Source organism: Podarcis tiliguerta (assembly GCF_965153285.1).
Source record: "Podarcis tiliguerta genome assembly, chromosome: 13".
NCBI lineage: Eukaryota > Metazoa > Chordata > Lepidosauria > Squamata > Lacertidae > Podarcis > Podarcis tiliguerta.
In genome coordinates, this window is record NC_139546.1 from 46669561 (window position 1) to 46686481 (window position 16921).

General features: G+C 45.0%; 1 protein-coding gene across 2 annotated transcripts in view; it reads right to left on the reverse strand.

Moving 5' to 3' along the window:
* Positions 1 to 16921, reverse strand: part of LOC310663156 (uncharacterized protein) — a 106776-nt gene that overhangs the window by 81568 nt on the left and 8287 nt on the right. The window contains exon 1 of one of the 2 annotated variants that reach the window (XM_083410811.1): positions 1726 to 1909. The exons of the other annotated variant lie outside the window; for it this stretch is intronic. Coding sequence (XP_083266937.1) covers positions 1726 to 1831 — 106 coding nt within the window. The 5' untranslated portion in view covers positions 1832 to 1909. Of the gene's footprint in view, positions 1 to 1725; positions 1910 to 16921 lie in introns of those variants that run through there. 2 annotated transcript variants of the gene reach the window in all.

Below are 16921 nucleotides of genomic sequence, written 5' to 3' on the forward strand. Positions count from 1 at the left end.
TGTTGAGCTCTAACCTGTGTCCGGTCAGATTCAGAATGAGTTTTCTGCCACCGACGCTCTAGCCGTCTCAGCGATTGTTTCATCGCCCTCAGCTCCAAAGAAAACCACGGGGCTGTTCGGGCTCCATGCAATCGGAGAGGGCGCTTCGGAGCCAGACAGTCGATAGCCCTGGTTAACTCCACATTCCAGCAGGCCACCAGGGAATCAGCTGAAAGGCCATCAACATGGGATAAAGCATCCCCTACCACTCTCTGGAAACCATTTGGATCCATTAAGTGATGGGGGCGGACCATCCGAATTGGTCCCACTTCCCTGCAGAGGGGAAGGGTCGCGGAGAAGTCCAGTTGAACCAGGAAATAAACAGCCATGTAAAATACATAATGTTGAGGGATTTCATTGGGATTTCTTCCTGCTAAATAGTGCCATTCAGCACTCCAAGAGATACTATTAACAAAACCTCAGCCCCCCTTGCAGTTAATTCCAGGTTAATGTCAGACAGATAGAATCAGATATTTTCATTGTGCCGTGATGTTAGACTACCCAAAAAAGGGGGGGTAGCATGCGTTTGCGTTTGTGTAGCAGGTTGTAAAAAGGACAGTAGAAAAGGATATGTTCTACAATGTCCGACACATTCAAAGAACATCCACAATGTCTATCATTTCTGGGGATGTTTAAAAACCTGCCCTTGACAAAAGCTGAAGGAAAAACATTCAGTCGGGCTAAGATAAAGGTCCTGAGTTGGACAGAAATTATTAATTTTGTGATATGTGACCCTGTTATCTCAGGGAAGCAAATTTTATTTACAACTTACTTGATGTTGTCCCCCCCCCCCAATGTACCTTAATCTGTTTTGACTATTGCAATAAATATATTGCTCACTCCAATTATACAAGGGTTTCAAGATCTGATTTGAATACCAATAGATCTGATTTTCCTATGTAAGAGTTGGAACTTCTGGATTTATCAGAGTCCGTAAGTAGGTCAGATAGTAGACTCAAAGGTTGGCAAAAAAATGGAAATGCAACCAGCATTTTATAGTGCTAGCCCACAACCAATATTCCACCGTGTGTATACCTAGTATACCTAGTTCTGCACACATTGTCTCATACATGATTGAACTTGGGAGCCCCAGGAGACATCTCAGGCCAGATGTGAGGGTGATCCGACTGAGACATCTGTCACCCCATTGAACGCCAGGGCTGATCTGACTGACTTGGCTGGCTAGGCAGGTGTCCCCCTGTTTCGTGTGCGTCCCTCTGTAAGCTGCATGCTCGGTGGAAGAAGACGACAATCCCAGATAGGAGTGTACCGGTTCTTTGGTCAAGGGTTGATGATAGCTGTGCTCCCTGTATAGATAGAACCTCCCTGATTGAACCTCCCCCTGTAATGCAGGAATCTCAGCTAAATAATTTCAGCTACATAGTTTGTGAGAGTCCTGCCTTCTTTGCCCCTATCAGAAGAATGTCTCTGCTGTCCCCTACAAAGATCCCAGCGCACAGAATCAGGCACTTACAAATGTTAATAAAAGGGTTTTTGTTTTGGAACCATGGGATCTGTCCCTTTGAAATTACTATCCTGTTTACTGCTGGCAAAGAAGCAAACAAGTTGGAGTAAGAGAATCCAAGGGTTGTTATATCTCTGTTTCTAAGGGTGATTCCAGATGCCCAGATTTCAGGTAGATGCATGAGAAGGCTGCAAAGAGGAAGGAAAGAGAAGCAAACTCACCTGGAGCAGCCTGGGAAGAAGTCAGTGGCAGGCTGGCCCCGCAAAGGAGTCCCACAAATGGTAAGAAGATCTTGGCCCACATTTTAGGATTCAGTGTGAATGGCATGTGGGCCACCAGGCCTGCTTATATAGCATCCTGGGAGACTTTGTGAGATATGTTTCCCATCAGTAGCTCCACCCAGACAATCCAAGAAGAGGCTATTCTGTGAGGTTCTCAGAATGTCCTTCCAGAAACATGAGTGTAATTGGGATTATTTAATTGTTAATATTTAATTTGTATACCACCCTTCATTAGCAGATCTCAGGCAGTTCAGAACATAAAAGTACAACATGAGAACACAAAATATATAACCTTCTTCCCTGATCTTCTTTAGAGGACAAGATGCAGAATTCGCAAAATGGAGAAGGAACATTGTGACCTTAATTCTCTACTGCCTTGTGATGAGGGAGCACTGATTGGCTAATGTTTGCCTGAGCCCCTTATTCTTGTACAACACCCCTATATGTGGAACTGGCACATTTACCAGTGCTACGTAAGGTACGTTCTGCACTTGCAAGGAATTGGTTCTCTCTGCAGCCGGCACCACCACTTTCTTGTTTAACGTTCAAGGATTTTGAAAGGAGACTGGTTTCTTTGGGCCTGTCTTCTTACTTTAAACCAGAGCAGCAGAAGACTCAACAGGCTCTGTTCTGCCCTGGCAGGTGGGCAGCCAATGGCCTTTCAGCAGCAAGGCATCCCCTCTCACCTGAGCAGGCCTCTCATTGGCCAATTCAAAGTGCAGGAGCTGGCGGGAACTCCACCTGGGCCGTATCAGCACCATGCTTTAAGCAACTCATGTATTCAGCATGGCAGGGTTATTCCGAAGGACGTGCCTCCTTTCTTTATTTTTCACACGAGCTTCACAGCAGCAAGACGTCCCCAAACTTTATCCCAACTCGTTGATCATATTATCTGAAACTACATGAGGCTTTCCCAGAATCTTTCCCAGAATTCTGCTTTCTGGTCAGGAAATACTGCTCCTCTCAATGACACATGTTCCCCAAGGAGTAGAGGAGCCCCTGTCTTGTAACATTCACATTCATCAGTAGAAAAACTGCTTTAAAAATGAATCTGTAAGCCTCCTCAATAACTCTAACTCCTCTCTCTTTTATATCCAGGTTACAATCCTTGGAAAGGTTTAAATGTCATGGTTTCTCCCCAGAGAATCATGGAGGCTTGCAGTTTGGCAGGAGTGCTGATTATTATCTCTTAGATTCTCTGACATTTCAAATCTCTACAGAAGACCAGGGTGGGGCTCCTCAGTGTAAATGGGATATGGGGGTGCCCCACAAGACACATGTGTACGCAGGCAGCCCACCCCATATCCCCTCATGCAGGGTAGTTCACTGGCAGTCTTTCAGTGTATGGCCAGTGACACCCTCATAATGTCAAGCCCCCTTCCCAATCTCAATGTCAAGTTAGCGCCCAGGGAAGATGGGGAGCCAAGGGACTCTTCAAAGGGAAGTGGGCTAAATTGCAGCTATGCTACATAGTGAAAGGTAGCTGCAAGCCCATTGCCTTTTTAAGCCCAGCTTAAGGAAGAATCCGTGATGGGTTAATTGCTTCCATAAAGAAATGGGGGGGGGGTTGCATAAAAAATCTGACTTGAAAATTCATTTTATGTGAACAGTAGTGTATTCAGCCTGGATAGCTCAGTTGGTTAGACCATGGTGCTGATAACGCCAAGGTTGCAGGTTCGATACCTGTATGGACCAGCTGCATATTCCTGCATTGCAGGGGGTTGGACTAGATGATCCTCGGGGTCCCTTCCAACTCTACAGTGCTATGCTATGCTATGCTAAATGCTAATGAGCAAAAAACATGGAGTAGCTAGCATGAAATACCCGTTTCCAAATACTTCATCAGTGTATTGCTGTAAAGCTGTCAGGGGCTGGCCAGCGTTGGATGCCAGAGTCTGGTCTGACTCTGACCAGGAAGAAAGACAGTCCCAGACAGAGCAGCCTTTAACAGAGGAGGAAGAGAAGAACTGGGGGCCCCTTCCTTCAAGATTCCCAGGTTGAGGGAAATAGACAGCCCTGATAACTTTGCTAGGTAACCAGGAGGGAGGGAGCGTCTGGAAGGCTCTGCCTTTGAGAGCAGCGGTGATGCTGCTCCTTCCCCTCGGATTAGAAGGCAGGAAAGGGTTAAGGAGCAAGGGAAGCACAGGGGCAGGATGATGGGGAACTGGCGCTTCCTGCTGCAGAAGGAAGGGCAGGAGATTCAGACTGAGCAACGGATGTCTTGAGAGAAGTTGGCTCGGTGCCACTCTCTCTGTGTTATTGTAAATAAATGGACTATAAACCTGTTGGAGGCTCATTAATTCTTATCGGAAACTTCCGTGCATGCCTGCAGAACTGACAAAAGCCAAACACACACAAAATATTGCTGTCTGTTCAAGATATGATCTATAAACATTTTTAAAACTATGAGACCCTGCTCAAATAAATAATCAATTCCATCAATATGATAAAATTTGTATTGTAAACATTGAACATAGATTACGGCCAAGGGAACCTTTATATATGTACCGTTCAAAGACAATGATTCCTTCAGGTCTAAATTCACATCTTGACCTGAGTTCTTATATTTAAATGTTGTTTAATCAGCTTAACCCCTTTTATGGGCATTTGTATCGTAACATTTAGCTAAGCAGTATTTGGCAACATTTCCAGTATGAACGGTAACAGCATACCTTTAAGGTGTGTTTCAGGTGTAACCAACAGACTTTGTGTTCTGGTATAACAATGATACAATAGAATTTCAAATTAAGATCAGGGCACCAGAAAATATTTTTTCAGTGAGGCTTGTTTGATAATAAGATTGTCAGCAACAATTATTTATCATTTCAAGTGACCTAATTGTGGCAATAGTAGTTTTTGGAGTATTTTTGATACAACATGTTTTGAAAAGACGTGCTATAGGCTAGCTACTCCATCTATCTTTTACTCAATAGCATTTGATGCTGAATACACTGCCATTCCCATAAATTAAATTTTCAAATCAGCCTTTCCGTGTACATTTTGTTATTTTGCTTTAGCTTATGCATACACGCCATGTTTTTGTATTTAATTGCTTTCAAGGCAGCCTCAGAAAATTCAGGACAGTTGACGTGTATGTTATTCCTTTCTCACAAATGAGTCTAGTCACAAGGCAGCGGAGGTGTAAGGTCAGAGTGTTCCTTCTCTGTTTTGCTAATTCTGCATCTTGTCCTCTAAAGAAGATTGGGATAGTCATTCCCAAGGGAAAGGTCCCTTGGTTCCAAAACAAACATTTCTTTATTAATATTTGATACCAATCTAGCAGAGTTAGCATGCAGCAGACCAAAAGGCAATGAACAGTCCAAGGATCATCCCATTCTTTGCCAGATGCCAAGTCACAATGATCATCAGACACTGGTCACAAGACTTGCATGTGCAAGAAAAGGGTACACGTCTCGCACGTACACCAGGTTTAAGGTAAAGGTAAAGGTACCCCTGCCCGTACGGGCCGGTCTTGACAGACTCTAGGGTTGTGCGCCCATCTCACTTAAGAGGCCGGGGGCTAGCGCTGTCCGGAGACACTTCCAGGTCACGTGGCCAGTGTGACAAAGCTGCATCTGGCGAGCCAGCGCAGCACACAGAAACGCCGTTTACCTTCCCGCCAGTAAGCGGTCCCTATTTCTCTACTTGCACCCGGGGGTGCTTTCAAACTGCTAGGTTGGCAGGCGCTGGGACCGAAAGACGGGAGCGCACCCCGCCGCGGGGATTCGAACCGCCGACCTTTCGATCGGCAAGCCCTAGGCGCTGAGGCTTTTACCCACAGCGCCACCCGCGTCCCAGGTTTACCGGCAATTAAAAACCTCAACCTGTTCTCCAAGCCCTTCACAAAAAGGAAAGCAATGAGGGGACTAATAAAAATCAAGGCACATTGTCTTCCTTTGCATTTTCCAGTATCTTAAATTTGCAGAGAAGTCACCCTGTTTGCAGCATCAACAAAGAGCCTCGAGATGCTTTAAAAACGCAACACATTCCTACTTTTACCCAGAAATAATCCCATTACAGTGGTACCTCGGGTTAAGTACTTAATTCGTTCCAGATGTCCGTTCTTAACCTGAAACTGTTCTTAACCTGAAGCACCACTTTAGCTAATTGGACCTCCCACTGCTGCTGCGCCGCTGGAGCACAATTTCTGTTCTCATCCTGAAGCAAAGTTCTTAAGCTGAGGTACTATTTCTGGGTTAGCAGAGTCTGTAACCTGAAGCGTATGTAACCTGAAGCGTATGTAACCCAAGGTACCACTGTAATGCATTAATACGTGAGCATTTGCTTACTTTTTACACACCATTGCTGGCTAAAGGAAGCAGAAGAGGAGAAAGAAAGAGAAAATGAACTGTTTGCTCCCCACAGATGAAGAGACACCGTGTCTCACGCCCTTTCCTTACACATCCACCCTCTCCTTCTTTGAGCCTTCTCTTTAAGCCAGAGGTTTTCAACTTTTTTGAGTCCATGGTCCCTTGACCAACTACATTCTTTCTTCGGCACCCCTGTGGGGCTCAGAAGCCCATTTATGTCACCCTTGCCTGCAGAGCTGGCAGCTTCTCAAACTTTTCCACGCACCCTCCCTGGTGGAGGGTTCCCTCAACCTCCTCTCCTATCTCCTCTCCTTGGAGGTAGCCGCTGCTTCCGCTCCTGGTCTCAGAGCTGCCCCCTTCCTGCCCTAAAGAGAGGTGCCTCCTCACACAGCCCCACGGGGGCCTGGGAAGAAGATGTCCCCAGACTTGGTGGCCCAACGGAGACTGGCGAAGCATCTTACCCAGGGAGCAGCAATGGCAGCAGTGGGCCCTGTCTTTAGGACTGGGCACTCAGCTTCGTGTTTGAGGGATGCTCCCCCCAGAGAGGTTCACCTGGCGCCATCATAATACACATTTAGGCGCCTGGCAGAAATGTCCCTCTTTAACCAGACATTTGGTTGGAAAAGGATGGAGAGTTTCCTTGTTCTCTGGCTCTCGGCAAGCAACCTTGGGTGGGTCTCCCTAACCGGTGGCCTCCGCTAGCTCTACATGGGCGATTTGGTGGGTGGGGAAGGACACACACGCCTGCATGATCTAAGGAGGGTGAGAGGCACCCATTGCTTAAGGCAGTGGTTCTCAACCAGTGTGCCCTGGCACCCAGGGGTGCCTTGGATTGTGATCAGGGGTGCCACAGGCAACACTGGCCTCTGTCCTTCTTTCCTTCCCTCCCCCCTATGATGTCCTCTCCGATTTCTGACTCTCAAAGGCTTGCACAGCTGTGGTAAGAAGATCTGGTACCACATTATAGAATACAGTGTGAATGGCATGTAGGCTACCAGGCCTGCTTACTGTATATAACACGCTGGAAGACTTTGGTAAGATACTTTCCCACTCAATCCCTGTAACTCCACCCAGACAATCCAAGAAGAGGCTATTCTGTGAGGTTCTCAGAAAGTCCTTCTAGTAACTTGAGTGTAATTGGGATTTGTGAGAAATCCCAATAGCTATGGAGAAGTTCTATTGTTATTATTTCAATTTGTATACCTCCCTTCATCTGGAGATCATAGGCAGTTCAGAACATAAAGGTACAACATGAGAACACAAAATACATAATCCTCTTCCCTGACCTTCATTAGCGGACAAGATGCAGAATTAGCAAAATGGAGAAGGAACACTCTGACCTAAAACCTCTGCTGCCTTGTGGCCAGTGCTTTCCCTCCCTTAAAGAATGTTTAGGGGTTCTCTCATTTTGACTCAAGAAAATCACGGTTTTAAAGTTCAAATCAGGAAAAATAAATATAGTAAATGGACAAAAGTACAAAGATTCACAAAATGTTTAGGGGTATGTGTACCCCTGTGTCCCCCCCCCCCCCCGAAAAAAGCACTGCTTGTGGCTAGTGAAAGGTTTGGGCAGTAAACCCCAAGGAATAACATACACCCCATCTGCCCCAATTTTTCTGAGACTGCCATAGAAGAAATTAACCCACCATGGATTCTTCCTTTGCCCTGAAACGTCCCGATTTAAGCTGCTCTTAAAGCAATGGCTTTTTTCTCCTTCCTTGCCCCACCCTCCAACCCTAGAAGCCTTTCCCAGACCCTGAATTTGAGAATAGCAGAAGCATCTGGGAAGAGAAAAGAGGAATTTAGGGATATTATTTTTAAAAAGGGTTTTGTAAGTTGCATGTCCTTTGAGGAACATTTTATCCTTTCGCATGGTCTGTGGTTAGTTTTGTGATGGTTGTTGTTGTTGTTGTTGTTGTTGTTGTTGTTGTTGTTAAGATTTCTATACTGCCCTATACTCGCAGGTCTTGGTGGTTCATAGGATAAAATCACAATAGAAAAACACCAAATACGTAAGCAAAATGAAAATGAAAATAACCTTATAATCCCACCAGAACACATTGTAAACGGGCATTGGATAGCAACCAACCAAAGATCAAGTTAAAGAGGAACATTTTTGCATGGTGCCTCAATGTGTATAATGGAGGGCCATTAACAAAACAAGAAAACTCCTTTCCCCTTGCCCTGAGGTGTGAGCAGAGGCAGGGATTTCAGGTGATGGGGTGGGGTGTTTGAGGGGACAGGAAAAGGCAGTTTTGGAGCAAGGTTTGCTGGGAAGAAGCAGCAGGAGAGGAGCTGAGCTCCATCTTGGGCAGGCAGGCTGAAGGATGCCTGCACTGCTGCCCCATGAAATGACCATGCTGTAAGATTTGCACTCCCAGTATGCAGACAGGAGGTGTAAATAGGTGAATCAACCATATTTCTTAAACCTACAATAGTCTCTACTGTGTTTTCTATTCCTCCAAAGGGACACAGACCCTGTGTGAGTGCCAGGGACCCTATGGGCTCTTGCCCCCACTCGGCAAAGAGAAGGGCAGGCATTCAACATTTGTAACAATATTTTAGGTCACACCATAGATTTGTATAACAGCATTACAATATTGGCTGTTTTATTTTCAGTTCTTTTCCTAATGTGGCTGCAGGGATCTGTTTAAAATGAAGGGGTTCCCAGCAACCAGTCTTCTTAACCCCAATCTGGTTCTTCAAGTTGCAATGCATGGAGTCAGGACACAGGATGTGGGCTTGTATACAGGGGTGCCATCTTGCCCTCAGGATTGTGGGTGCCCACAGCCATAACATGGAGGTGCAACATCACACGCATATGCCTGCACATGGTGTTCATTGACTTTGTATGTGCCCAGTCCCTGCAAATTGCATTATTGTGGGTACCCAAGCACCCACGGCCCCCTGGAGTTGACTCCTATCCTTGTATATTTCCTTCTCATTCTTGCTGGTGCTATTGTGATACACCACACAGGGCCATACCCATGTATTTTACAGGTTTACAATTAGCGTCATTTTTTGGATTTGAGCCAGAACACAATTCTGCCATATTTGTGGGTGAGAAGATGGGAAGGAGGAGATTTCTGCAATTTTTCAGCAGGAGGGGAATGCCAGTGAAATGGCACTAAGCTGCTGTTGGTTACACCTGAAACACACCTTAAAGGTATACTGTTACCATTCAGACTGGAAATGTTGCCAAATACTGCTTAGCTAAATGTTACGATACAAATGACCATAAAAGGGGTTAAGCTGATTAAACAACATTTAAATATAAGAACTCAGGTCAAGAATTTAGACCTGAAGGAATCATTTTCTTCGAACGGTACCGTTATATGTAAGGTTCCCGTGGAATCTATGTTCAATATTTACAATACAACTTTTATTGTATTAATGGAATTGATTATTTATTTGAGCAGGGTCTCATGCTTTTAAAAATGTTTATAGATCGTATATTGAACAGACAGCAATATTTTTTGTGTGTTTGGCTTTTGTCAGGTCTGCAGGCATGAACGGAAGTTTCCGATAAGAATTAATGAGCCTCCAACAGGTTTATAGTCCATTTATTTACAATAATACAGAGAGAGTGGCATCGAGCCAACTTCTCTCAAGACATCAGTTGCTCAGTCTGAATCTCCTGCCCTTCCTTCCGCAGCAGGAAGCGCCAGTTCCCCATCATCCTGCCCCTGTGCTTCCCTTGCTCCTTAACCCTTTCCTGCCTTCTAATCCGAGGGGAAGGAGCAGCATCACCGCTGCTCTCAAAGGCAGAGCCTTCCAGACGCTTCCTCCCTCCTGGTTACCTAGCAAAGTTATCAGGGCGGTCTATTTCCCTCAACCTGGGAATCTTGAAGGAAGGGGCCCCCAGTTCTTCTCTTCCTCCTCTGTTAAAGGCTGCTCTGTCTGGGACTGTCTTTCTTCCTGGTCCGAGTCAGACCAGTCTCTGGCATCCAACGCTGGCCAGCCCCTGACAGCTTTACAGCAATACACTGATGAAGGAAGTACCATATTTTTCGCTTTATAGGACGCACCCGACCATAGGACACACCTTGTTTTAGAGGGGGAAAACAAGAAAAAAAAATCTCCCTTCCGTTTCTCCTGCCGCTTCGCTGAAGGGTCGCTGGGAATCTTGAAGGAAGGGGCCCCGAGTTCTTCTCTTCCTCCTCTGTTAAAGGCTGCTCTGTCTGAGACTGATGAATGAAGTATTTGGAAACGGGTGTTTCATGCTAGCAACTCCATGTTTTTGCTCATTAGCATATGTTGCTGAATACACTACTATTCACATAAAATGAATTTTCAAGTCAGACTTTTTGTGCATGTTTTGTTTTGTTTTCGTTTTTTGCTTTATGGAAGCAATTAACCCATCACGGATTGTTCCTTAAGCTGTTCTTAAGCTTGCAGCTACCTTTCACTTTGTAGTGTAGCTGCAATTTAGCCCAAGACCCTTTGAAGAGTTCCTTGGCTCCCCATCTTCCCTGGGAGCTAACTTGACATTGAGATTGGGAAGGGGGCTTGACATCATGAGGGTGTCACTGGCCATACGCTGAAAGATTGTCAGTGAACTACCCTGCATGAGGGGATATGGGGTGGGCTGCCTGCGTACACATGTGTCTTGCGGGGCACCCCCATATCCCATTTACACTGAGGAGCCCCACCCCCTGGTCTTCTGTAGAGATTTGAAATGTCAGAGAATCTAAGAGATAATAATCAGCACTTCTGCCAAACTTCAAGCCTCCATGATTCTCTGGGGAGAAACCATGACATTTAAACCTTTGCAGGGATTGTAACCTGGATATAAAAGAGAGGAGTTAGAGTTATTGAGGAGTCTTACAGATTCATTTTTAAAGCAGTTTTTCAACCACTACTGATGAATGTGAATGTTACAAGACAGGGGCTCCTCTACTCCTTGGGGAACATGTGTCATTGAGAGGAGCAATAGTTCCTGACCAGAAAGCAGAATTCTGGGAAAGTTTCTGGGAAAGCCTCATGTAGTTTCAGATATTATGATCAAGGAGTTGGGATAAAGTTTGGGGACGTCTTGCTGCTGTGAAGCTGGTGTGAAAAATAAAGAAAGGAGGCACATCCTTCAGAATAACCCTGCCATGATGAATACATCAGTTGCTTAAAGCATGGTGCTGATATAGCCCAGAACGTACCTTACGTAGCACTGGTAATAGTGCCAGTTCCACATATAGGGATGTTGTACATGAATAAAGGGCTTTTCTGATGTCATGTTGTACTTTAATGTTCTGAACTGCCTGTGATCTGCTAATGAAGGGTGGTATACAAATTTAATACAGTGGTGCCTCGCAAGACGAAAAGAATCCGTTCCGTGAGTCTCTTCATCTAGCGGTTTTTTTCATCTTGCAAAGCAAGCCCATTAGCGGATTAGCGGTTTAGCGGCTATTAAAGGCTTAAGGGATTAGCGGATTAGCTGCTAAAAGGCTATTAGCAGCTTAGTGCCTTAGAAAAAGGAGGTGGGGAGCGGAAAAAACCCCCAGGAATCGCAAGACATTTTCGTCTTGCAAAGCAAGCCCATAGAGAAATTCGTCCTGCGAAGCACCTCCAAAACGGAAAACCCTTTCGTCTAGCGGGTTTTCAGTCTTGCGAGGCATTCGTCTTGCGGGGCACCACTGTAATAACAATTAAATTATCTGAATTACACTCAAGCCTCTGGAAGGACTTTCTGAGAACCTCACAGAATAGCCTCTTCTTGGATTTTCTGGGTGGAGCTACTGATGGGAAACACATCTCACCAAAGTAGCTCAGGATGCTATATAAGCAGGCCTGGTGGCCCACATGCCATTCACACTGAATCCTAAAATGTGGGCCAAGATCTTCTTACCATTTGTGGGAGTCCTTTGCGGGGCCAGCCTGCCACTGACTTCTTCCCGGGCTGCTCCAGGTGAGTTTGCTTCTCTTTCCTTCCTCTATGCAGCCTTCTCATGCATCTACCTGAAATCTGAGCATCTGGAACCACCCTTAGAAACAGAGCAATAACAACCCTTGGATTCTCTTCCTCCAACTTTTTTGCTTATTTGCCAGCAGTAAATGGGATAGGATTCCATGGTTCCAAAACAAAAACCCTTTTATTAACATTTGTAAGTGCCTGATTCTGTGCGCTGAGATCTTTGTAGGGGACAGCAGAGACATTCTTCTGATAGGGGCAAAGAAGGCAGGGATCTCACAAACTATGTAGCCGAAATTATTTAGCTGAGATTCCTGCATTACAGGGGGAGGTTCAGTCAGGGAGGTTCTATCTATACAGGGAGCGCAGCTATCATCAAGCCTTGATTGAAGAACGATACACTCCTATCTGGGATGGTCTTCCTTTTCCACTGAGCGTGCAGCTTAGGAAGGGACGCACACGAAACAGGGGGACACCTTCCTAGCCAGCCAGGTCGGTCAGATCAGCCCTGGTGATCAATGGGGTGACAGATGTTTCAGTCAGATCACCCTCACATCCATCTTGAGACGTCTCCTTGGGCTCCCAAGTTCAATCATGTATGAGACAATGTGTGCAGAACTAGGTATACACACGGTGGAATATTGAGTGTGGGCTAGCACTATAAAATGCTGGTTGCATTTCCATTTTTTTGCCAACTTTTGAGTCTACTCTCTGACCTACTTACGGACTCTGATAAATCCAGAAGTTCCAACTCTTACATAGGAAAATCAGATCTGTTGTTATTCAAATCAGATCTTGAAACCCTTGTATAATTTGAGTGAGCAATATATTTATTGCAATAGTCAAACCAGATTAAGGTACATGGGGGGAAACAACATGAAGTCAGGTGTAAATATAATTTGCTCTCCCGAGATATCAGGGTCACATATCTCAAAAATAATAATTTCTGTCCAAATCAGGACCTTTATCCTATCCCAACTGAATGTTTTTCCTTCAGCTTTTGTCAAGGGCAGATTTTTAAACATCCCCAGAAATGATAGACATTGTGGATGTACTTTGAATGTGCCGGACACTGTAGAACATATCCTTTTCTACCCGAAATTAACTGCAAGGGGAGCTGAGGTTTTGTTAATAGTATCTCTTGGAGTGCTAAATGGCACTATTTAGCAGGAAGAAATCCCAATGAAATTCCTCATCATTATATATTTTACATGGCTGTTTATTTGTATATATTTTAAATGTTTTAGGATGCCCTATATTGTTAATAGCTGGCCGGTTAGCTCAGTTGGTTAGAGCGTGGTGCTAATAACGCCAAGGTCGCGGGTTCGATCCCCGTACGGGCCACAACATTGTATTTTGAGGGACGCGGGTGGCGCTGTGGGTTAAAGCCTCAGTGCCTAGGGCTTGCCGATCGAAAGGTCGGCGGTTCGAATCCCCGCGGCGGGGTGCGCTCCCGCTGTTCGGTCCCAGCGCCTGCCAACCTAGCAGTTCGAAAGCACCCCCGGGTGCAAGTAGATAAATAGGGACCGCTTACTTGCGGGAAGGTAAACGGCGTTTCCGTGTGTGGCTCTGGCTCGCCAGAGCAGCGATGTCACGCTGGCCACGTGACCCGGAAGTGTCTTCGGGACAGCGCTGGCCCTTGGCCTCCTTGAGTGAGATGGGCGCACAACCCTAGAGTCTGTCAAGACTGGCCCGTACGGGCAGGGGTACCTTTACTTTACCTTTTTATATTGTTAATAGTATCTCTTGGAGTGCTAAATGGCACTATTTAGTGGGAACAAATCCCAATGAAGTTCCTCATCATTATATATTTTACATGGCTGTTTATTTCTATATATTTTAAATGTTTTAGGATGCCCTATATTTGTAATGCCTAGAAAAGTTTTGATGACGTAAGTAAGTAAGCATTACAGGGGGTTGGACTAGATGAGCACTGGGGTCCCTTCCAATTCCAGAATTGTATGATTCCACGAAAGAGAATATGCATGGGAAAGAGGGTCAGAGAAAAGAAAAATCACAGGGGTGTAGAGAAGAACAAACGGCAGACAAAAGCAAGACTGGAAGGAGTGAGATGAAAAGCAGAGGTTTTAACCTATGGCATTTATTCATTTGCTGATTTTTAAATCATTTCTAAGCTGCTTAAATCTTAAACAGTGCACTAAGCAACATAAAAACTGTAAAGCGGTATCAGAAAAACCATAAAAACAGTAATATAAACTCATTAAAAAACCAGGAATTTCATCTGTCTGTCTGCTTGTCTATCTATCATTATATATCTCATCATTATATATTTTACATGGCTGTTTATTTCTATATATTTTAAATGTTTTAGGATGCCCTATATTTGTAATGCCTAGAAAAGTTCTGATGAAGTAAGTAAGTAAGCATTACAGGGGGTTCAACTACATGAGCACTGGGGTCCCTTCCAATTCCTGAAATCTACGATTCCATGAAAAGAGAATATGCATGGGAAAGAGGGTGAGAGAGAAGGAAAATCACAGGGGTGTAGAAAAGAACAGATGGCAGACAAAAGCAAGACTGGAAGGAGTGAGATGAAAAGCAGAGGTTTTAACCTATGGCATTTAGTCATTTGCTGATTTGCACTAAGCAACATAAAAACTGTAAAGCAGTATCAGAAAAACCATAAAAACAGTAATATAAAGTCATTAAAAAACCAGGAATTTCATCTGTCTGTCTGTTTGTCTATCTATTTTGTTCCCTTAGGTGCAATATTGGTGTGCACTACCTCTGAATCTGTGCCCGAAGGCATGGATGAGTATGAGACTGGCAGGTGGCCAATCAGGTAACACCTCCGGCATCATAAGTGCACGCACTGGTAGCACAGGATACCTCAGCCTTGCATCACCAGGCTTTTCGCGGATAAACAGCTACGTCTGTCGAGTATCCGTCCCTGAGTCCGAAACAAAAGTCAATGAATCTGAAGGTAAAAACTCTCGACACAGTTGGGACTTACCGTATTTTTCGCACCATTGGACGCACTTTTTTCCTCCTAAAAAGGAAGGGAAAATGTCTGTGCGTCTTATGGAGCGAATGTGTGGTCCCTGGAGCCAAATCGCTGTTGCCCTGCGCTGCTGGGGTGCTCTTTGGTGGTGGGGGGAGGAGCCACAGTGCTCTGCCAGCAGCCTCCGCTTTCCCCTGAAGCCCCGGCAACGTTTGCAGGCAGTGGGAAGGCTGTGCGCCTTTGCCCTGCGCTCCTGGGGTCCTCTTTGGGGGTGGGAGGGAAGCCACACTGCTCTGCCTATAGCTTTTGCGTTCCCCTGAAGCCCCGGCAAGGTTTGCAAGCAGAGGGAAGGCTGTGCGCTCCTGGGCTGCTCTTTGGGGGTGGGGGGGAGGAGCCAAGTGGCTCTGCCGGCAGCTTCTGCTTTCCCCTGAAGCCCGGACAAGGTTTGCAAGCAGAGGGAAGGCTGTGTGTTCCTGGGGTGCTCGTGGGGGTGGGGAGCAGCAAATTGCTGTCTCTCAGTGCCTCCTAATTCAACTGCAAAGGATTGCCTAACCGGATTCTGAGCTCCATTTGAAGTTTAAAAATATTAAGTTTGGGTATTTCTTCAAGTAGCAGTTTTGCAGAAATAGTCATAAATGCATGCAAAGCATTTCCACAATCCAGTATTAGTGTGCTCAGCTAAAACTGAGCAGGCATCTGGCTCAGTAACAGTTTAAACTACACAACTATAACCAGACATCCTGTGTGTTTGTGTGTGGACCATGTTCCTAGCAGCTAATCTTTATTGCTGAAAAGAGGCACTGATATTCCACTCCAAATCTATAATTCATTATACAAATTCTTACAAGTACAGTCCACCTATACCAAACCAAAAAATTGTGTTCTCTTGTTATTCAATGGAAGCTATTTATTTGCCCTCTTTTCCTCCTCTGTTCTTTGCTCAGTCACTCCATTTTGAATCTTCCTTTCAAAACAACCATGCCTGTTTTGAGAAAACTTCAGAGATTTAGGAACTGGAGCACAATCATTTGATCTCTTTGCTGTTCCTCCATACTCCAAGCACTTCTCATTTGCACAGCCCTGGTTTCTCTCCCTGACTATTAATATTCTTGATTAATAACAGTTAAATGCTCAAATTTTAATTTTTGTGACTGCTGCCAATACTGACTTCCCAGTGATAATGAAAACAGCTACATTATAATGGAAAGTCTGTCTTTTTCCATTCTCTTCATTATATATCGTGGCTCGCTTTAAAGCAGCAAAGTGGACAGGAGCCACCCACTTTGCTGTTTTAAATAGTTTAGCACAACATTTGAGTCAGATTTTTTCTTCTTCTTATTTTCCTGCTCCAAAAACTTGGTGCGTCTTTTGGTCAGGTGCATCCTATGCAGCGAAAAATACGGTAGTTTTCCTTTGAAAAGCATGGTTTGGGAGAGGGATGATTGTTTCCAGATTGCTTAAGATTCTCTCAGAGACTGACCATTTCAAGACTGCTTCCTCCTTAATTCAGAAATTCATTTCTGCTTTCCATTATGGCCTGTTGAGATAAGACTTTCCCCACCAGCTGCCGTGATATCAGTGCTAGTATTGACTAAAGACACAATTTGAAACTGCAATCAGTCTGGTGGAGGTCTGAACTGCAATCAGTCTGGTGGAGGTCTTCTCCTCTTATATCTGCAGAAAGGTTTTCACCGTTCTTGAACAATACTAAATGCATGTTTTTATCAGAAGGTAACAATGGGAGAAGGAAAGGAAAGAATGTGTACCCTGCAAGGGTCAAGGTGTCTCCCACAATAATTTCCACCCCCATTAAAAACCATTCCCACCTCCAGCCAAGGATCCTTCTAACCTTCATCTGCCTGTTGATCATGTTTACCCAGCATAGGGTGACCTAGATGAACAGATGGTGCCCTTCTATTGGAGGCAGATTTTTATATCCTTGCCCTGGTGGCCAGGTCC